The sequence below is a fragment of the Aphelocoma coerulescens genome, chromosome 17 (assembly GCF_041296385.1).
Source record: "Aphelocoma coerulescens isolate FSJ_1873_10779 chromosome 17, UR_Acoe_1.0, whole genome shotgun sequence".
Taxonomy (NCBI): Eukaryota; Metazoa; Chordata; class Aves; order Passeriformes; family Corvidae; genus Aphelocoma; species Aphelocoma coerulescens.
The window spans coordinates 2,606,763-2,628,379 of NC_091030.1; the positions used below are offsets into that span (position 1 = coordinate 2,606,763).

At 47.2% G+C, this 21,617-nt stretch overlaps 1 protein-coding gene across 4 annotated transcripts in view; it reads right to left on the minus strand.

Moving 5' to 3' along the window:
• Positions 1-21,617, minus strand: part of TNC (tenascin C) — a 72,035-nt gene that overhangs the window by 35,694 nt on the left and 14,724 nt on the right. For all 4 annotated transcript variants that reach the window (XM_069031684.1, XM_069031683.1, XM_069031682.1 and 1 more), the window contains exons 2-10: positions 11,252-11,841; positions 9,076-10,296; positions 7,552-7,815; positions 6,457-6,572; positions 6,220-6,376; positions 5,369-5,638; positions 4,149-4,334; positions 3,359-3,448; positions 2,461-2,724 (exon numbers count right to left, since the gene is read on the minus strand). In XM_069031684.1, coding sequence (XP_068887785.1) covers positions 2,461-2,724; positions 3,359-3,448; positions 4,149-4,334; positions 5,369-5,638; positions 6,220-6,376; positions 6,457-6,572; positions 7,552-7,815; positions 9,076-10,296; positions 11,252-11,711 — 3,028 coding nt within the window. In that variant the 5' untranslated portion in view covers positions 11,712-11,841. The remainder of the gene's footprint in view (positions 1-2,460; positions 2,725-3,358; positions 3,449-4,148; positions 4,335-5,368; positions 5,639-6,219; positions 6,377-6,456; positions 6,573-7,551; positions 7,816-9,075; positions 10,297-11,251; positions 11,842-21,617) is intronic.

A 21,617-nucleotide genomic window follows, 5' to 3' on the forward strand; every position in this document is an offset into this window, starting at 1 on the left:
GGAGCTCCTCTGGGTCAGGATGCAATGCCTGCACTAGGGTTACACTATAGAGCTGCAAAGACAAACAAGCAAATGGAAATGTGAAATATTCAGTCTTTGCTTTTCAGCAAAACTTAGCAAACTGCAATCTTTGCCATCTCTTGAGTGCAGGATCAGGGATATCAGTTCAAAAAGACTTTGTCACTTGAGCCGCACCTCATTCCTATGAAGAGACAGCAGCCACAGTGGCTGCCATCCTACACTATGGAAGATTTTGTGATGTGTCCTTTGCTAGAGGTTCAGGAGATCTGAATGTTTCAGCTGCCTGTGTAGGGAGACTTGATAGACATAACAGAGAGTAGGAAGAGTGTGGGAGAGGAGAAAAGGCTCCAACAGGAGATTCCCAGCTCTGGAGCTGAAGGGAAGTTTTACCCTTAAGTGCTGTAAAATCCACTATGCAAGCAAATAAAAATGATGTGTGGGAAAGTCCTGAACACCTTCTGGCCTGACTGAACCACCAAGAGCACGGGAAGAGCATGACATGAAAAAATGGCAATGTTAGGAGCAAAGGAAGCTGCAAAGAAAAGCTCTCAGCCCTTCTGCAGTCTCTGGCTGAACAGCAGGGGTGGCACAGACCCTCTGAGCAGCAGGGGTGGCACAGACCCTCTGAGCAAGCAGGGGTGGCACAGACCCTCTGAGCAGCAGGACTGTCTCCTCCTCCCACCACAAAGAGCCAGCCCAGTCCTGGCTGTGCTGCTGGCAGTTCCCACTTCACTCTCTCCCTGCCTGCTCCAAGGACTCTCCCCAGCGGTGCAATGGACCCAAGGTCCCTCAGAGCTCTGCGAAGAGAGGGCAAAACAAAATTGTTTGGCTTAGCCTGAGGGCTTGGGACCTCCCAAGTGCTGGAACATGGATAAAGAGGAGTGTCTTGAGGGTAAATGGAAAAGCAAACTGAAGAGACCACTTGTCTTGTACTGCCCAGGCTTCCAGAGAATTTCTGCTCCCTGTGCTCTGTGTTTGGATTTGTCCATTCCTACGCAGGAGAAAGGTCACAGAGCCAGGTTATGTCAGCTGCTGCTCCCAGGAGCCCACTGCAGAGCCCTCTTTGTTTACCAGTGCTCTGAGTAAAGACAGAAAGCAAATATAGGGGCCAGATGAAGGTATTTCTAAAGAAAAGAAAAAAGAAAAAGGCAAACCAGGAAAAAGAAACCACCTTGTGACGCTTTGGAAGCTGGTGCTGGAAAGAGCAGGCTGTGAGATTCCACAGCACATTGTTTCTGCCTGTTCACCAGCACTGCAGACTTCTTTGAAACCTCTCAGTCTTCCAGCAGAGAAAGTTGGGAAAACTGCAGCCTGCTTACTCCTGCCACATAAACCTTCAGCTTCCTTTCTTCTGTAAGTGCCTCAAGGCTTCCTAATTTTTCCTCACACTGGACACAGGCCTGAATTAGGCATCAAACAATTCATTCAGGACTGATGGTTTCCAGACCATGGAGCTCTCTGATGGATTGCTGTCTCCATAAAGCATTCAGAGGCTGTGCTGGCATGAATACTGCCAGGGGAGATGAGCCCAGCTTTGATCATTTAAGCTGTGTAGTTATTAATTTGTAAAATCCACAATGTCTGGCAGATGGTCTTTGGGGAGAAAAGGATAAACACATTGATATCCTATCTAAGGCAAATAATTGTAGTCCAACTAATCCTGGTTTCACTCTCTGCTCACTTAGAGCAGTTAAAACTTTGCCTCACAGGATTTAGGCTGAAAAACCTAAAGGTTCAGGACTTATTTGTGTTCTATGCTGAGATATAATTCTATGTGCAACAAACTTTGGGTCGAAGTGTTTCAAAGATTGAACTTATTGAACAAGATTTTACAAAAGATAAAGTCCTGTTCCATAAGTCCTCTGGTACTGGTCAGTGGGAGTGGTTTGCACAAATGGAGACGGCAGAAACAGACAAATGTAAGTCACAGTAGCCAGTGCAAGTGGCTGGAACCAGACTGGGGCAGGAGCCTTTCCCACTTTTGGATGAGAAAACTGAAACAGAGCAACATCAGAGCCCCAGTGGCCCTGCTGAGCGATGATGGCCTGCTGTGAAGAGAATCAATTAGGCAGGAACAAACAATGTTAAACACATTCTGGTTGCTCTTCCTCTCAGTTTTTTGGCTGTAGAAAGCAAAACACGTTAGAAGACATGATGCACAAAAATACCCAGCCTTGTCTAAAACAAAGAATGAGTTCTACATCCATGCAGGACCAGTGGCTGAGTTCTTTGTGAGGCCTCTCAAAGGATGAGCAAGAAATCGTAGGGAACATAGAGGTGAACACAGCAGGGAGGGAGATAAAGAGCTACCCTTCGGTCTCTCATGCTGGCAGAGCTGTGTCTGCTCTGCAGGAGGTTCCCCAGGTATGGATTAGAAAATCAGGTGAAGTTATCCCTGGGCTAGTCCTTGCCCAGTGACCACCAAAAGCTGTTACTCACCCGTGGAACCCTTGACAGTGGTGGGTTTGCTCTTGTGCCTGCCCTTCTCTGCCTGCAGGCTGATGGTGTACTCTGTGCCCGCATCCAGCCCCCGCAGCAGGAAGGAGGTGCTGTCCACAGGGACCTCCACCTCGCTCTTCTTCCCGGAGGGGCCGGTGTAAACGAGGCGGTACCGGTCAAACTTGGCCACTGGCCTTCTCCAGCGAAGGGACAAGGTGGTTTCAGTGGGGTCGCTGACTTCCAAGTCCTTGGGGTTATCGAGATCTACGGGGTGAAAAAAAGCAAAGTTGAGGTGTCTCTGAACTGTTCTGGGACCGTTTTTCAGGCACCTGCAGAGTAACATCTCCACAGGGTGTCTGGCAGCAGCTCAGGGTCTGCCCACCTTTGGGACCTTTTGAAATGGGTAGAGGATGAGGATGTTCTCCTTTACAGACAAAACCAGAACAAATCTCTCCCACTTACACTCGAGAAGCAGAAGGAAAGCCTTCAGATAATCTGCCTGGGAAAAGGGGGATACTGTGAGAAAAATTCTGGATTGGAAGGTCAGTCAGGAGTACTGCAACTACTCTTTGTCACATCAACATTTTGGCCACCACCACCATTCCTGCCAGAAACCCTCATGGATACAGGATGGGCACAGTGATCAGTGTAAGTGTAATTATCATTAAGGAGCTCACCTGGAGAGGAAACTCCCAGAACATTAAGAGAAATGAAAAACAAGTCAAAGTCAGAGGTCAGGACCTTTGGGGAAATTTTTTTCTTTTCCTTGAGGGAAAATGTAGCAAAATGAAATCAAGAACTTCCTAAAACATCTCTTCCAGCATCTCTTAGGAAGGAAAGAGTGGCTCCACCTGAGCTGCTGCCACCTCCAGAGCACAGAGGGGATCAGGACACTCACCAGTGCCAGCATTGATGGTAGCAGGAGCACTTTCCCTGTCGTTCCTCACTGCTGTCACTCCAATGCCATATTCAGTTCCAGGCCTCAAACCTATGAGATGAGGAGAATATGAGTCCCTGTCCATGGAATATGCCTGCAGGCATTTGTTGGAGTAAGGAAGGCTGAATGGATACAAGGTAAGAGATCTGCTTTCCTCTATGCAGAGAATTGAGGTTTCTGTTGACCCTCCAGCTGACAAGTTGCAGACTGGCACCAGTGAATCCCACTCCTAGCACATGAAAATGCCTTTTGAGCTCGGGATGTGAAGCTGCTTCCACAAAGCTGCTTAGAATTAAGGGAACGGACTCATTGGATTCAGGGATGCACATGAAAGTGAAACGGTTCCATACCTTCTGCTGGCTGGTTATCCATCTGCAGGTGTGTAAATCCATTTCACATGGATTTTGATTCAGTTTGGTCTACTCAAAATCATAGAATCACGGAATAGTTTGCATTGGAAGGGACATTAAAGACCCTGCCATGGGCAGGGACACCTCCCACTATCCCAGGGTGCTCCAAGCCCCATCCAGCCTGGCCTTGGACACTGCCAGGGATCCAGGGGCAGCCCCAGCTGCTCTGGGCACCCTGTGCCAGGGCCTGCCCACCCTCCCAGGGAACAATTCCTTCCTAACATCTAATTTAACATTTGTAACCTCTGTTTGTACCTCCACAAGCACATTTTCTCCCCGTGTCCTGTCCCTGGGGTGACACAAACAATGTGACATCGGTGACAATCTCTCCATTCCCCTACCTGTGAGTGTAGCTCTGGTTGTGGCCTGGCTGCCCTTGGGCACTGTGATCTCCACGTGGTCCCCACCAGAGATGGGGGCAAACTTAATTCGGTAATTATCGACATTGGCGTGGCTGTTCTTCCACTCCAAGGTGATGCTGCTGTCGGTCTGGGACACCCTCTTCAGGTTCCTTGGAGCATCCAGGTCTGCAATCAACCAAGCAATAAAGAAATAATTAGGAATATTTCTCTTTGACAGCAGTCTCTTGTGACAGTGCTTTTCAGGAGGTGAAATGACCCAGAAAGTTTCCTCTCACATGATTCCTGTTATGTCCTAAATACAACAGCCGGAGTTCTTTTAGCATGAAAAGCAGAGTTCGCCAGCTTCAGTGCAAGAAATTTATCTCCTGAGACAAAAATAACGTTTTCACTTGTAATAATTAGTTTTTATTACAAAACAGGCTTGTGGAAAAATATATTTGGATGAAAATACTGTTTTTCTTTATAAATACCTCAGCTTTCAAAAGGAAAAAAGAAAAAAGAACTGGTCATCTCTAGAATTTCTGTTCAGTAACATCTTGCATTCATGGCTGGAAGGAACTCTAAGTCTCCAAAAAATAGGTGAATATTATATGAGCTTCAATGAGCTTTCATTTTTCACACCTACTGTAGCCTCAAATCCTGCTCCAAAATAACAACTGTATTTTAGGATGAAAAGGGATGTAATTCTGAGCTCCCTTAATGCATCAAGCCTTGATAACCTGCTAAAGGACCCACACTTTCCAAAAGCATTCCCAGGATCGCCGAGGAGCACAGTTAATTTATAAAAGCATGACAGGAAATATTTACAGAACTGAAGAAAAAAAAAAACAAACAGTTCTCTTCTTCTAAACTAATTAAACAAAGAGAAATAAGATGGAATAAGAGCTATTGAAGACATTTAGCTCTTCAGACAAATGATCCCAAGGAATTTGCTTTTTGAAGTAGGGATTTAGGGTAGGAGAGACAATAATCTAATTCCCATTTTTAAAATACATTTAGATTCTTGGGGGGGGGGGGGGCAGGTCTAAACATTTTGGTGAGCCAACAAGGCACAAAAGGCACAGGCAATCATTCTCTACTTTCATGTACCTCTAAAACTGGGCAGATTTTGTGTGGATCAGCAACTGCCAACTCCAGCAACAAGACACAAACAGCACAGGAGGATGGGTGGTCCCTGTGTCACCTTCCCAGCCCCTTACCTGTGACAAAGACTTCCTTCACAGGGTCACTTTCCATGTCCCCTCGTCGAGAGACGAGCGTCACCTCATACTCTGTGTGCGGCCTCAGGTTCCCAATGGAATATTGGTTCTCGTCCTCAGAGAGGTCGATGGTGGTCCTGTCCCCTGGAATGTCCTTGGGGCCATAGGTGAGCTCTATGCCCTCAACTTCAGCCAAGGGTTTGGACCACGTGATGAGAGCGGTGGTGTCGGTGACGTCTTTGGCCTCCACCTGGCTGGGGGCATCAAGCTCTGTTACCAAGCAAAAGAGAGAAAAAAAAGGGGTTTTTTTTAAGAAATCTTGCCATGAAAGCACACACACATTCTTCTGCCTTTAATAGCCGATTCAGACCAAATTAAAGTTAGTATCCTCATTTACTCTCTTCCTTTTCTTCCTATAGTTTTAGGTTCCAAATGGAGTCAATCCATCAGAAGCAAATCCATCAAAACTCCTTCACACCAGAAGCTGCCAAAGGAAAGATGAGCAGGAGCTCTAAGAGCTTCTCCACCTTCGTACACTCTTCATGCAAATATCACCAGGATGAAAGAAATTCTAGTAACAATTCAGCTCCTGCTGATGTACATCTTGAAAAAGGAATCAAGTGCCTACTGCCTGCTACCTTCTAGCTGGACATCAATTTCCTTTCTGCTCCAAACAGGTAACGTGGAGAAGAATTGGTTTTTCCTCATGTATTCTTCATTAGCAGCTCCACTACTTCCCCCCCCATTAATTTACAGTGCAGAACTTGACTTTCTCTTGTTTAAAAACCCCCAAACTGCAGATGTTTTGTTGGTGGCCAACTAAAACCAGACCAAATACGATCTGTGCTTACTTGTGGTGATGACTTTGGACAGTCCTGGACCTCTGGTGTTGTTCTTCACTATATGGATGGACACATTGTACTGTTGCCCAGGTGCCAAACCTGGCTGCATGTAGGATGTCTCTGGCCTTTTCAAGCTGCTGGTTATGTCACCGTTATCATCCTTTTTCTGGAACACATGGGACAATCCGTGAGTACAAACATAAAAATCCAGGATTTTTCACTCTGGATGTGAAAGTGCTTCCTCACCATATTATGGAAGACCAGCTCCCAGCCATCAAAAGAAAAGTTCAGAGGGTCCCACTCCACCTGGACGGACGTTTCCCGAACAGATTTGAATTTCAGACCTTCTGGAGCAGGCAGATCTGTGGCAGAAAAAAGGGATATCCTCACATGAACAGCAAATTCCCATAAATAGGGCACTGGGGTGGCACATATTTCCACCCCTAGAAATATCTGCCAGGTAGGATCTGCAGCTGAGGTGGTTAAACTCTCCTCAGATCCAGTTATTGTGGCTTTGGAGAGACTTTTCTGAGCTGGTTTACATGTCATCTTAGAATAGAATTTTACCCTCAAAATCTCTTTTTTGTGCCCTCTTGAAAGAAGGCTGGTGTGGACTTTGGCAGTCAGGAGAGCTGAATCCTACCCCAGCTCTCTAGAAATGAGCTCAGTGACAGAAGACGAGCACCTTTTGATATTGGGATGTTTAGAAATGACAGGGATGTGCACAAAACAAAAGGGAAGATGAACAACAGAAGGACAGACAGGCAGATAAAAGGTAAGGTGCAGTAAAACACAGTGAAGATGCAAAACAAATATAACCTCCATTTTAGCCAAAATAGTTTGAATTCAAGTGATTTCATACTGCTCGTTTACATGCTGCTACGTTTTTACCTTTCCTCAGGAAGACTTACCAGAATTTTAAAATGCACATTATAATAAAGAAATGTGCATTATAATAAAGAAATGTGCATTATAATAAAGAAGCTAAGGTCCTTAATTCACAAAGACCCCATATTGAGAGCAGAAGAGCTTGTGAACTGTGCTTCTAACGCAGTCCCTGGCATCGGAAAAAAGTAGAAAATGAAAGTGCAGAAGGCTGTTTTTTCCAGGCCAACATTTGAATTGAAAGTAGAAAAAACCAAAAGAATTAATATGCCAAAAAAGGGATGTAAATCAATACGTCTGAGCTGAAAGTAGAAAATGCAAAATAAACACAGCCAAAAAAGGGATGCAAGTCAACACACAGGAACCGAAAATAGAAAATACAAAATAAGCAACATCCCAAAATAGGGATGCAAAGGGAATAGACAAAAGGATGAATACAGGAAATATTAAACTCACATGTGGCTACCCTGGCGCTGACTGGAATGCTCTTCTTGTTTTTAAGGATTGCAAAGACACGGATAAAGTACTCCACCCCCGGCTCCAGCTCATGGATGGTGGCAGCTGTGTGGTTTCCTGGCACGGTGAACTGCATGTCCAAGCCCCCACTGCTGGTGGGGACGTAGGTGACGAGGTACTCATTGACGAGGTTCTCATGCTTCCACTCCAGATTGACAGTTTTATCCGTCACGTTGGTCACAGTCAGCTCAGTTGGAGGAGACACTGGGAATGGGAGAGGGAAAAAAAAGCCAAAGTGAAGTTATAAGAAGTTCTCAAGGCTCAGGAAATAATGACTTGCCCAGTTTCACATTTTCCCAGGAGCGGTTCCTAAGGCTCATCTCGCACACAGGGAATGGGGAAGGCATGTGCCACAAATTAGCTGCTGAGGAAAGGAATGCTCAGCTGATGGAGACTACAGACATTTCCAGAAGCCACGGGCCAATTTCTGCTCTCACACTTGCACACAACCTCTGGCTGACTGTGTTCCAGCTGCTCCTCTCATGGCTGCAGCACAAGACTGCTGTAGCTGGGTCCCGAGGGATTCAGATGTTTAATTCAACTGCCAGCAGCACGTGAATGTAGAGCTACAAGTCTTGGGATTTGCACAGATTTTCCAAAGTAAAATAAAACATTTTTATTTGAGTAAATACTTACAATAGATTTGCCTGTGTAAGATCACAAAGTGGGGCTTAGGCATCTTTCAGAAGGAGGAGATGAAAGATGGGAATTTCTTTTAAAGGCTTTGCATTGTCTTTTATAGTGTTCCCAACCCCAAAGTACTCTTTGATTACTCTACCAAAATTTAGTTTCCCAATTTCTCCCTGGGGATCTACTAAAGAAAACGACCTCATTTATGGTGTATTGCCTGTCACTATCAGGCTGCCAGAATTTCCTATCTATTTCCATAGAGTCAGTGGTCCTGGGAAACCAAGCATGTGACTTTATAGCTAAGTTTCCACTCCAGCTGATCTCACAATTTTCCTCTAAGCTTCTGTCAGATCTAATATACACAGCTATACATATACATATACATATAAACACACACACACATGTGGAGTAAGAAGGCTCTGGAACATCTCCCTTTTCCCCTTTAGCTAGAACAACTTCTTTCAGCTTTTTTTTCTGGCATCAAGAGGTGCTATGAGAAACTGAAGGGTCATGGTAACAAATCCCAGCCAGTGTTGGCTACAGCATCAGTGACACTGTGGTGGGAACAGAAATAGAGAGAACAAAGGGACTGCAACACCATCATCAGCCTGTTGTCTTGGCAACCACCAAAAGTCACCAGAAACTGCTACACTACTTCGTCCTGACAGTTCAGGGATGCCAAAATCTGCTGGTGTTGCTGCATCTCCGATCCTGCTGTTTGGACTATGTTGGAAAAGCAGCAGGAGGGCCCAGCTCTAATGGAAAAGCTTCACAGAGCCTCCAAGGCTGCTGGCTGGCCCAGGGGGAAGCAGTTCAGGGGGACATCACACCTACCATCAGAGCAGTCGTCCCCGATGTACCCATCCTCGCAGACACAGCGCCCGTCCACGCAGCGCCCCGCGTTGTTGCAGTCGTTGGGGCAGGAGCGCTCCCGGCAGTCCTCGCCCACGAAGCCCTCGTGGCACACGCAGCGCCCGTCGACGCAGCGCCCACGCCCGTGGCAGTCGTTGGGGCAGGCCAGCTCTCCGCAGTCCTCTCCTGTGAAGCCATTGTCACACTTGCACTGTCCCTCCACGCAGCGCCCGCGGTTGTGGCAGTCGTGGGGGCAGCTCCGCTCCGCACAGTCCTCGCCCGTGTACCCCTCGTGGCACACGCACTGCCCGTTGACGCACAGCCCGCGGTTGTGGCAGTCGCTGGGGCACCGCAGCTGGCCGCAGTCGTCCCCGGTGAAGCCCTCGTGGCACACGCACTGCCCGTTGACGCACAGCCCGCGGTTGTGGCAGTCGTTGGGGCAGCGCAGCTCCCCGCAGTCCTCCCCGATGAAGCCCTCGTGGCACACGCACTGCCCGTTCTCGCAGCGCCCGCGGTTGTGGCAGTCGTTGGGACACCGCAGCTCCGCACAGTCCTCGCCCAGGTACCCCTCGTGGCACACGCAGCGCCCGCCCACGCAGCGCCCGCGGTTGTGGCAATCGTTGGGACACCGCAGCTGGCCGCAGTCGTCGCCCACAAACCCCTCGTAGCACACGCACAGCCCGTTCTCGCAGCGCCCGTTGCCGTGGCAGTTGTTGGGGCAGGTGAGCTCCCCGCAGTCCTCGCCGGTGAACCCCTCCTCGCAGAAGCAGGTGCCGTTCACGCAGCGCCCGCGGTCGTAGCAGTCGTTGGGGCAGATGAGCTCGCTGCAGTCCTCGCCGGTGTAGCCCTCGTCGCACACGCACTCGCTGTCCACGCAGCGCCCGCGGCCGTGGCAGTTGTGGGGGCACAGGGGCACGCTGCAGTCCTCACCCACAAAGCCCTCGTGGCACAGGCAGCGCCCGCCCACGCAGCGCCCGTGGGCGCCGCAGCCCTGGGCGCAGAGCTCCTGGCTGCAGTCCGGGCCCGTGTAGCCCTCGAAGCACACGCACAGCCCGTCCACGCACTTGCCCTGGTCGTTGCAGTCGGAGGGACACGAGGCCTGGCTGCAGTTGGGGCCCTTCCAGCCAGGCTCGCAGACGCAGCCGCAGATCTCGATGCTGTAGTTGCCGTGCCCGCTGCAATAGGGCGTGGTGTCCAGGCGACCTGTACCAACGAGCCCAAAAACTCATTACTCCCTTGGCATGAAGATGTCTTAGGCCAACGAGGCACATATGACCTAAAAGGACTCTGAGTTTTCTAGTTCCCTACAGGATATCAGTTTTTTAAGTTTTTAAATGAGAATATCTCTTGCTTCCTCCAGCTAGATTTACTTTACCAGGAAAGCTTTAATTTGCTCTAATGCCAGGGAAGAGCCCCTGCCAATGACTTGGCAATTGAGCATGCTGGATTCCTCATCCCTTCTCAAAATCCTCTTCCATTGACTGAGCAGCTTTCCTGACTGCTTCATTAGGGCCTGCACCGTGAAACATCATTCATCCATTCACCCCAGAACACAAAAAAGCCAGGCAGCACTTTGCGTCATCGCTGTATCAGCAACTGGGAGGCCACTCTGAGCTCAGAGGGACACATCACTCTGAAGAAGACTTGTGTTTCTTCTCTTGCATGACCAACCCCTTCCCTCAATTTAAAAATCAACCAGACAGACACATTTTTCCCTCTTCTATAACTATTTGTGCTTGTCTATTGCCTTATGTCCTGCTGTATTTTTATTGGTCTTTACTAAAGAAAACTTGGAAGCAAAAATGGTTACATTGGCAGCTTCCTCAAGGGGACAAAAAGTGGAGCCAAGAGCTTGGACTGTGTGAGTTTTAATCTTAACTCTGACACAGGTTGTCACCATGCCCAAGTGCCGTCCATGCTCAGTGCCACAGCTACAAAGGGTCCCAGGCCAACTCCTGACCCACAGGTCCGTAAAGCCGTGGAACTGTGAATGGATGTACCTTGCACGCTGGCCAAACACATTCCCAGTTTTGATTACGTTTCAAATTTAACTGGTTGACTTGTGCTCATTCTTGAAACAGATTGGAGTATCACTCTAAACAACATCTACAGCCAGCACAAGAATTTCCCCCAAGAGCAGCTCCCCAGGCTGCCTTACCTTCTACTGCCTGGGAATTAGGACAGCATCCAGCCCCGCTGGCACACTGCTCCCGCAGGGAGGAGACCAGCCCCTCCAGCTCCTCTAGTCTGCTCAGCAGATCCTTAATGTCTGGGGCAGCTGCACAGCCACAAGCCCGGCGGGGAATGTTAATCCTGTGAGTGAAGACAATCTGGTTCCCCTCATTCACCGTGTGCTCCTCGTAATTCTTGATGGGCTCAATTTCCGCCTTCAGGTCAGCGTCGCCGCTCGCTGTGTCCAGGTCCACAGAGCAGAGGGAGCCAACGGGCAGCTTAATGTTGTAGACATGGTTAAAAACCACAGGCTGGTTGTCCTCCGGCAAGGTCATGTTCAGCCCAGTCTCCCTCTTCTTGATAATTCTCTTGATGAGTCCCCCAGTGACGTGCTGGGACAGCAAAGGGAGGATGGCGCAGGCCAAGACCCAGCTGGGGAGTCCCATTGTGGTGCCCGGTTCCCTTTCGAGGCTGAGAGAGTCTTAGGTCTGCTTGGCCTTGGTAATCTGGAGCAGAAATTGAAGAGCCAGGTCAAACCACGCTGGATATCCTTTTCTTTCCCGGTGCGTTTGGTTCCTAAAAGAAGAAGGAACAGTGTAAGGGATGAACTGCAGCTGCACCACCTATTGAAGGTGGGACACTGCTCGTGTGCTGCATCCTCAGAGAACAGGACCATCACTTCACCCAAGCTGCTGAGCTTGCTCTGATATATAACAACAGTGGTTTTCCAGGATCTCTGTGATTCTGAAGCAAATGCCACCAGACATGAAGAAAGCTGCTGTTATTTCCAGGTTAGAGCTAATACAGTGGGTTGTAGAAAGTTCAACTGCCTCCAGCAGAAGACTGGGGCAAAGATGCCTGCTGAGTCTCAGCTCAGCTGAAAACAGAGATAAATAAAATAAATACATGTTCTGTTATGGTTTAACCAATGTTAAATTCTGTAGTTCCTTCACCCCTCCACTGCTTGAAGCCTGCTCAAGGTTGGACCGTTTAAGAGGCTTGACACATTGTCAAAAGGTGCATCAGCATCACCAGCTCATTCCATCCCTTTTCTATCTGTTTTAAATTACTCCAATTGCTGCGAAATCTGCACTCCAGGGCTTGTACCTCCATAGTAAGTTCCACTATATGATGATTTATCTAGAACATGAAGATAAATGGAGCTCTCTGCAGGTGGAAGGTTCTGGTGTCAGTGCTTGTATCACAGGGATATTTCAGTATAAAAGGAGTGAGACACAAGAGAAGCTGAGACTCCAACGACAGAGACAGCAATAAAACTTCATGTGTAAAAATGCCTTTTTAGCAGCCAATCTCCCTTTCCACCAGGCAGCATTTCCCACTGTCTGATCTTTCCTCAGCCATAACACAGTAACTCGTGTATGGTTACAAGCACCTGGCTGGGCTCTACAGCTCTTCCTGAACCTCATTCTTTTCAATTAGCTCCGATATTTCCTCTTCCTCCTCGGTCTGTGCATGTTCCTTTTCAGTGGAGTGAGCCAGGGGAGCGGAAAGACATCCACTGACTTCCATGCAGGATCAGCCCCTCAGCAGGTAGAGAGAGGAGCCAAAGCAGTAATGGACTGTCAGGACAAGCACACCTAATAAATGTCATCTCAGCGTTTGTTTTCCTTCCCTCTCCCACACAGGCTTGGTTTAATGGTGAGATCAGTGACTGTGCTTTCAGTGGTTGCAAGCTATGAAATGCCAGTAACGGAGGAAACACCAATCTATTCTCTAAACATCATAGTTTTGATGCTAATTTATCTGTCAGATGAGAGACCGGCCTCTTCCACCCTTCTGCTTCCCCCAAAATGGAGGGATTGTTCTTCCCATGCCATCCCAGCTGCTTTTGTGAGGGAATGACAATCATACATCAGACACTTCACTGAAGTTTAGTGGGTTTTGTAGGCAACGTCGAGCTCACAGAGGGCAAACTTCACCCCTTTTAAATGGAGAATAAATCAGAACTAAACGAGCAGAAGGGAAGGCTTTTTCCCTGTCACGGAAAACCATTCAGCTTTAAGGCATTTCTAACACTTACCCCATTTGCTCAAATATTTCTGCAAGCCCTGCCTGCACCAGAAGAGATCACAAGGTTGTTAAGAAAGAATAACAGAGACAGACATGCTCCAGGTCTCATTTCTGACTCAATCCCTAAACTGGGTTGCCACTTCATGAAACATGTTCAGGACTGTATTTGAAGTGGGATTTTGGTCTCGAGCACTCCCACCTGGGCTTTGCAAACTACTTCCCATGCAATTCCATGTGCTGCTATGCACTTTTTGCCCCAGGACAAGGTCATTACAACTAAAATTGGTGCCTAACCCTCAAGTAGTCATTAAAGGCAAAAAGCAGCTTGACAGATGGATCACCAATGGAAAATGGAACAAACTGGAGGCAGCTCTGCATCTAATTCTCACTGAATTTTAGTGGAAGTTGAGCATCCATTTCCTTATGGCTTTTGTAAATCCCAGCCTACAGGAATATGGGCCATTCCCAAACCAAGGAAATTGCACTTTTTTCTGCTGCTGACCGGCGTGAGCTGACAAATCACTTAATGATGGTACAAACTGATTTCTTTAATATGCCTGGAAAATGACAAACCTGCTCTGGCAAGAGCCACTGTCACTGTCACCTTCACTACTGATGAAATCCACGTGAACACCAGAACTTTGAGTGGTGCTGCATTACAGGCAGCCAAACCTCTCAGCCCATAGATGATACTGGAAGAATGAATGTGTCTTGGCTGATGTCCTTTTGAAGTTTCTGGAGAAACATCGTGGTGGTCTAGGAGCAGCATTCCATGCCTGCTCTGTGACCTCAGTGCTTTGTCACCTGGTGTGATGCCAGAGCAATTTAATTCATCCCCATCAGGTGTTTCCCATCCCATCTGCCAAGGGCCCAGCAGCATTAGCTGAGCTCCACTCCTGGGTCTGACATCTACAAAACCAGACACCTTCCTCCAATTATTTATACATTAGCCATGGTCTTGGCAGGGAGAACAAAGAGGACACCCTTCTCTCCAACCCCAATTCCTCAAACAACAGCTCCCACCACAATGGACCACCCGGGAGCAGCAGAGAAATGAAGCCACAGCGACTGCCAGGCTCTGTTGTCCCCTCATTTTTCCTCATCTTCCCTTCCAAACAGCTCGTGTAGATTTTATTTTAAAGCTGCCTCTTGGAGAAATCCTCTCAATATTTTCTTTGCAGACATCAGCTGTTGGATTATTTAGGGGCACCTAAAAGTCTTGCAGCAAGGGTTGGCAAAAGATGACCCTTCCCAGCATGAGTTTGGCTTTGTGGTCTCTCAGAGGAGCTGGCTGATGTCTGATATCTCTCAGGTAGGTTTGTATGACCCAGAGTATTTCTATTTTTACAAATATTTTGTCTAATAGAGAACACCACTCATCCTAATGAGCTGTGCCCTCAGGTCTTCCTGCCACCCTGAGTACAAAAATCCTGGCAACGATGATGTGGATGGTCTGCAAAATGTTCTGCTTGTCACACAGGACAATAAATCTGGAGCTCATGTCCTCCCCATCTGGTCATTGGCACCTTTCCACCCTCCTTGGGCAAGAGTTATCTCCTGCTCTCCTGCTTCCCGAGGCACAACCTCAATATAAATAAGAAGAAAAGGTGTTGTGGCCTCTCACACATCTTAAATATCTGATTAAAAAATAGAGATGATGAATTGAGAAGCAAATCATAGCATCTCTGCAGTACCAGCTGGGGCAAAAGGAGATTCAGGTTAAAAAAAAAAAAAAAAATCCTTATATAAACAGTAACTTTAAAAGTCAGATTTTAACCGAAGAGCAGAAAAAGGCTATTTCTAGAAAACACTCTTTAAAAACCTGATCACTGCCTGGTGATACACGTAATAATATGTGGTGGAAGTAAGATGGACTGTCAATTGCACAAAGGGAAGGAATAATTTTCATTTCCACTGCAGCCCTTTCATCTGAAGATCTGAAAGCACGTCACATTCTGGCTGTCAAAAGCTGAAAAAATGTTATTAAAATGGGTTATTTCTTTGTTTAGACATTCCCCCCTTCCCCTCGCCCCCCTCCTGGCATCAGAACTTTTTCAGGACCTTTCCATTTAATTAGAAATTTGTTTCTTAATAGGAAATTTTCAATCAATCTTGAAAAAAACCCCAGGAATCCCAACTCCTGGGGAATACTAAGCAAAGGTAATGTATGAATATTTCCCTTTCCCAAAGCCACATTTGCTGGAAAGCAGCAGGTGTGAGAAACTAAATTAATGTCTGCATACTTTAAAGTCCTGGTGTAGCAATCCGATCTCTCCTGAACGTTCAGGGGTGGCAGAGTTGTGAGATGATTTGTGGGTATGTGGGATGATAAATATGCAGATGAGAGCCCTGTGCAATTTTAATCAAAACAGATTGCAGCGAGGAAGGAATGGAGGTGTTAGAAATGATCTCAGCTGTCCTTCCTAACGAAGGCAGAAGGCTGATTAGATTTTCTCAGACACTCTCTACATGTCATGACTTGGAAATTAGACATGAAAATGGCAGGGAAAAAAGAGAGGAAAAGAAGGAAGCAATTCCTGTCTAAGCAGATACTTCCAACATTACAGCAGGAGGGGATCAAATATTGTCAGCACATCCTGGATTTGAGCACATCTTGTTAAAATCTGGGCAAAACAGCAGCGGGCTGGGCTCTGACAGGGAGGAAGACTCGGCTGGAGAAGAGCCAAAGCCCTCTCCAGGGAACACAACAAGGAGCATTTTGAGGTTTGTCGATTGCTAACCTCAGAGTAGTTTTCTGTGATCTGTTAACTGCAGGAACTTCACATTTCCAGAGTTTCCACCAAGGCGTGCTCCGTGTGTCCCCTGCAGCCCGGGGTGCCCAGCAGAGCACACGTGGAGGCACTGACACCACGTTATCACTGTGCTCCTCTCCTTATCCACTGCCACAAAATAAACTGCCCAAATATACCAAATATGCCCACTGCCCAAAATAAACCTCTGCAGGGGGGTGCTTTATCCACCTCCCCTTGGCCCGGCATCTGCTTTGCCAATGTCCTCCTCAGTGGTTGGGACAAAAGACGTATGGAAATTCCGATTTTCCTGCTCCCCAGCAGCCTGCCCCGCTGGCTGGAGCTCCTTTGGGCCGCTGCCCTGCTGCTGCCACAGCAGCATTGGCTCTGACCCGGATCTTTCCCTCTCTGCATGGGGAATTGGTGCATTTTCTGCAAGGAATACAAGCAGTGCTGTTACACAGGACTGCTAAATGGAGACCATCTGCCAGAGGGCAATTTCACAAGGCAAGGCCTCAGAAGATGCAACCTTTCAAAGCCAAAGTGCTGCTGTGGTTTTGCCAAGAGCTTGCAACTCCCGAGGCTCTGGGAATCTTCTCCAGCAGAAGTGGATTAAGGCTGAAGTCAATTGAAATGCTCTCAAAGCAAAGGACTGGGGGGCCCTGGAAGTTTTCACATGAGAGGCCAAAACACGAACAGCTCTGACTTCATCATCTTCCACTGCTGTTTCCACACATTCTTAACTGCAGAAAATAATTTTCTTCCCATTCCCAATTCCAACAGGGCAAAGGAATCAGCAGGGATACTCAGTGTAGGTCAAACTACATTAAATCACAGTGGAGAGCAGAAATTCATAACAGTCCTAAGCCATCAGTCCTGGCTGAACCTTTTCAGCAGAAATTATCAAAGCCAAATTGTCGCCTTTCCCCCCCCCCCCCCCTTCTTTATTTACATTGTATCCATTCTAAGGAGAGGAATTTCAGGGCAGCTGCACTCAGAGTAATTCCGAAAATCTGCTGTGTTCCCCAAGGCTCCCGGAGAATGTGGGTGCAAAGAAGTGTGGCAATTGTTTCAACCCCAATCGGACCCTGCAGATATGAACAGGCCCTGAGGGTGTGAAACTCCAAAGAGAAATTTTCATAATTCAGCAATTTTCTTCAAAGTCTTAAATCAACTGCATGAAGAGGTGAAAAGAGGGTCATAACTTTCAAAGGGGACAGAAAGAAGCTGATTGCCTTTTTCTCAATGGTTCTAACAGATAAAATGCACAGTGATAAGCAGGAGTCCATCCAGGTTCCAGGTTGAGGACTTACCTTTAATTTACAGTCAAACAGCTTCACTTCTACCTCCATGGCCAGGTCATAAAGAATAAACATCCTGCAAAAGCTCTGCTGTTTTCTAGATAAGGAATCCCACATCTGGAAAGCCCACACAAAACTGTGGATCCAGGCTCAGTGACCTCCCTTTAATAAATAGCAACATGTGAATAGAAAACCTTTGCCACCCCACCTACGCCAGATTTTCAGACTAAAGCTCTTCCTGGAAATTACAAAGGGAGATAAGCATTAACCAAACTGATCTGGCTGTCTGTAGGAGTGCAATGGGAGTGAAAAAGAGGGGAAAAAGCAAGAAAGCATCCTCTGGAAAAGCTCCATGGAGAAAGAGGCAAAGAGGAAACAGCTGGGAAGGAAGGCTGAAAACTCGTTTCAGTAGAAGAGTTGGAGTCTAGAGATACAAGTGACACAAATCCACATTTTCTGTCACAGAAGGGACTCAGTGATGCCCACGGCCCCACAGCAGGAGCCTCACGGCATCCACGTGTGCTGGAGAAAGGCAAAGAGCCTCTTCTCTGAAAGCTTTTGCAATTGTGATGGATAAACAAAGCACAATCCTCCACTTTAAATATGGAAAACTGGGACATGGAGAGGCTGACACTGAGACTCCCAAGCTCCCCAGGAGCCTCTGCCTTTTTTGCTGAGGTGTTTTACCCACTGCAAGACAGGGGAAGCTGGTCCAGCTTTGCTGAGTCCCACCATAGTGGTTCAAACGCCAGCAGCTCCCAGAAGGCATTTATAGCACTTAAAGCACATAAAAGCACATTTTTCTCTGCCTTTGTGACTTAAATCCTTTTCATTTCAGGGCAAACCAGCAGTTTGTGTTTGATGTGGGTGAGCAGCCACAGCTCAGGGCTCTGGATGCCCCCTGAAGCCACCTGTGTCCCATCTGGTGCTGGCACTGCACATTTCAGAGCAGTGAAACTTCGTGGGACTGAGGACAATTACAACCAAGAACACTCTGAGTGCAGAGGTGGGGAACTGCTCTGCACAGTTAATTCAGGATTGATTTCTGAGCTGTCACAGATTAGAGTTTTCAAGCCCAGAATGCATCCATCATCCATTCCAAGGGCCTTGCCCATGCCACTGGAATTAGTCGTAAAAACAGAAGGAATTCTAGATTATCTTAAATCCTACAAGAGTCTCTGGTGATCACTGGAATTGTGATCACATTTATACCTCAGACTCTTTCAAAGAACAGCAATTAAAACAATTCATGGATGCTTTTTGCCCCATGCAGCCCCTGAGGTCCTGCATTAAGTATCACCCAGCTAAGCCCGAACTCTTCACTCCAGTTCACTTTTCACCTTTGGCCACAGCTCTTAGATGATGTTCCTGCTCTGGGGAAGCTGCAGGGTTTCTGGTTCACAGATCCTACTGTACATCATCTTGAACTAAAACCACTTGGATGCATTTTAGCCGCCATCCATCCTACCTTGGCTGGAAAGCAGCACCGGCAGGGCTTTACCAGGGCTGTTTTGGAAGGAATTTTAATTAATTGCTTTATGTACAACTTAGAATTTAGCAAAGGCTCATATTTCAAAGCCATCAGCATGACAGTGCCACAAAAGGAAAGGAGAAATAACCCAGTGAAGCCAACAGCCATAAAAATGTGAAAGAGCTCTGGTAAATTCCGAATGATAAGCATAAAAGGAAACCCATGAGAGGCTAAACCTTCTGTTGTGCAGTGACTGTTTTGAGGCAAATTAGCGTGATTATTCCATTATAAACCACTTTTGTTTCAGAAGTTTTGTCCTCTTAGCCATGGAAAATCTCTCCAGGTCTATCCTTGTTCAGGATCTCAGAGAGAGAACAGAACTTTCCAAACAAAACAGTGAGTTTGGCTGATTTTCAAAGCAGATTGAAAGTTCAGGGATCAGACGTGGGCTTCTTCCAGTATCACTGACACCTTTGGTCAATGAAATATTAAATATGTTGAGCAAATCTCGTGAATTAAATGAAAAGTTAAATCAGCTGGCAGAGGTACAGCAGGGAGAAAATGACTGCTGAAAACATGCAATAATTACACAGAAGTGAAAAACAGATTATGTGACGAGGTGCCTGCAATAACAGGGTATGGAACTCAGCAACCAAGAGGTGCCTTCCAGATTCTGGGTCCTACAGACTCTTCTGATTTATATTTCTTAGGAATTACCTGGCTGATGATGAGAAAAGCAAAGAAATCCTGCCTGAACATCCCACTGCTCCATGGGGAGCAAAGGAGCAGGAGCTCAGGAGAGAGCCAGGAATGTGGGAATGGCACCGAGCTGGGACTTGGGAGAGCTGAGATCACCCCTCAGCTCTGACATTTCAGACCAGTCAGTTCTCACCTTGATTGCTAATAAGTCTAACCAAAGTACAAATAACTAAATTCCCTAATTCTATGTTTCCAATTGCTCCTCTAGAAAGATTCTTCAGTTTACCCCTGTGAAGGCTTCCTCTGCTCTCAATTTTTCTGCCTGAATTCTATACTCTTCATGCTAGAATCCCTTAATTCTTTTAATGTATCACCTGGATTAGAGGAAGTCCCAAATGTGTTAAATTAGAGGAGCCAAGTGGCTGCAGCTCTTAATGAGGTTTAATCACATTCACCTTCTGAACAGGTCACAGGTGGGGACAAGATTGGTGGAGAAAAGGGCAAAGGAGATGCTTTTGGAAATGGTACAACCTGGCTGGAGCAGAGCTGCTCTGACACCACCACTGTGGTGTTTAGGGCAGAATTTACTCTTCAGGCCGATTATTTGTAGAATAAACTCAAATCTCGAGGCTTTGCAACGTCTGTCACCAACAGGTATCCCAGGCACGATGAAGAATTCACATTTACAAGATCAGAGCCCAAGGAAGAGGCATCTGCTGAACCCTGTCAGAGCCTTGCAGCTATTTAAGCAGTTGTTTAAATGAGAAGCATCCAACGTGGCATTATGCAATAATTATATATAGCCAGCCAGCCTCGGAAAGAGAGCGCATGAAAAACAGGAATCCAAAGCTCTTAACTCATTTTTGCTATCACCACATTTAATAAAATTATCCACATTAAAAAGGAGTGAAGGTAATTGCTGAGTGACTTAGATGCGTGGTGCAGAATTAATGAGACCACACTCGTAACGCGGTGTTTAATCTTTCATGTAACTCGCTGCTAAATGTGCATAATTGGAAATAAATAAATGATACATCTCAGCGTGAGCTGCAGATGTGCTTCCTTCCAGCATGGTTATCAGCTCCTGACTAGGGGCAACGGGACTTAAACCAGCTTGGGACCTGAGAGGATATTGCCTTTCAGATCATTTTGCTTCAAGGGCTGCAGGAGTCCTTCCTGCCTTTCCTTGGAGACCTTGTCCAGCAAAAGCGTGCCAGGGTGGGGAGCTGCTCACCACGTCCTCTTCCTCATCGTGGGGGCAACAGGAGCTAAGTCTTGACACCCAGACTGAGATCCCAAAGCAGCTGGCTGGAAACCCAGCAGCTTCCCGAGCAGGGATGGGATCCTCAGGACATTGGTGCTGTCCAGTGTTAGGTGCTAAAGGCACCGAGACAACACACTGGTGTCACTTCTCATCCATCAGGGCGGGATTTGTGCCACCTTTTGGCAGAGGGGGAGTTTTGGGAGCGCTGTGTGTGACCCCACAGGCGTTCCCAGAGCCGTTCCCGGCTGCCAAGGCTCCGAGCATCCCAACAAAACCCGGGCACACAATGGGAGCTGGGAGTGAAAACCAGCCCCGCTCCATGACTGCATCCCTGTGCCAGGGCTGGCTGCTGCAGCGGGGCAGCGGCCCAAAGGAGCTCCAGCCAGCGGGGCAGGCTGCTGGGGAGCAGGAAAATCGGAATTTCCATACGTCTTTCGTCCCAACCACTGAGGAGGACATTGGCAAAGCAGATGCTGGGCCAAGGGGAGGTGGATAAAGCACCTCCCTGCAGAGGTTTATTTTGGGTGTGCGCTGGAGGCTGAATTCCTGTGCTGGAGTAATCCTGGGGATGAGGTCATGTGTTCCCTGAAGGGGCTGCTTTGTAGCCCTCGTTAGTTAGCAACAGCTTGTTCTCTTATCAAGCATCTGATTAAACTCACAAAAGAAGGGTCTTTAAACAACAGGCTCAGGCAGAATTGAGAAGTGAACAAATAAGTTGAATTTGGTTGGGTTTTTGGTTTTTTTTTTTTGTTTTTTTTTTTGTTTTTTTCATTTTAGCCAACAGGAAAATGGGAGAGGAGTAAGATGGGAAAGGGGCACAAGAAACAGATTCATTG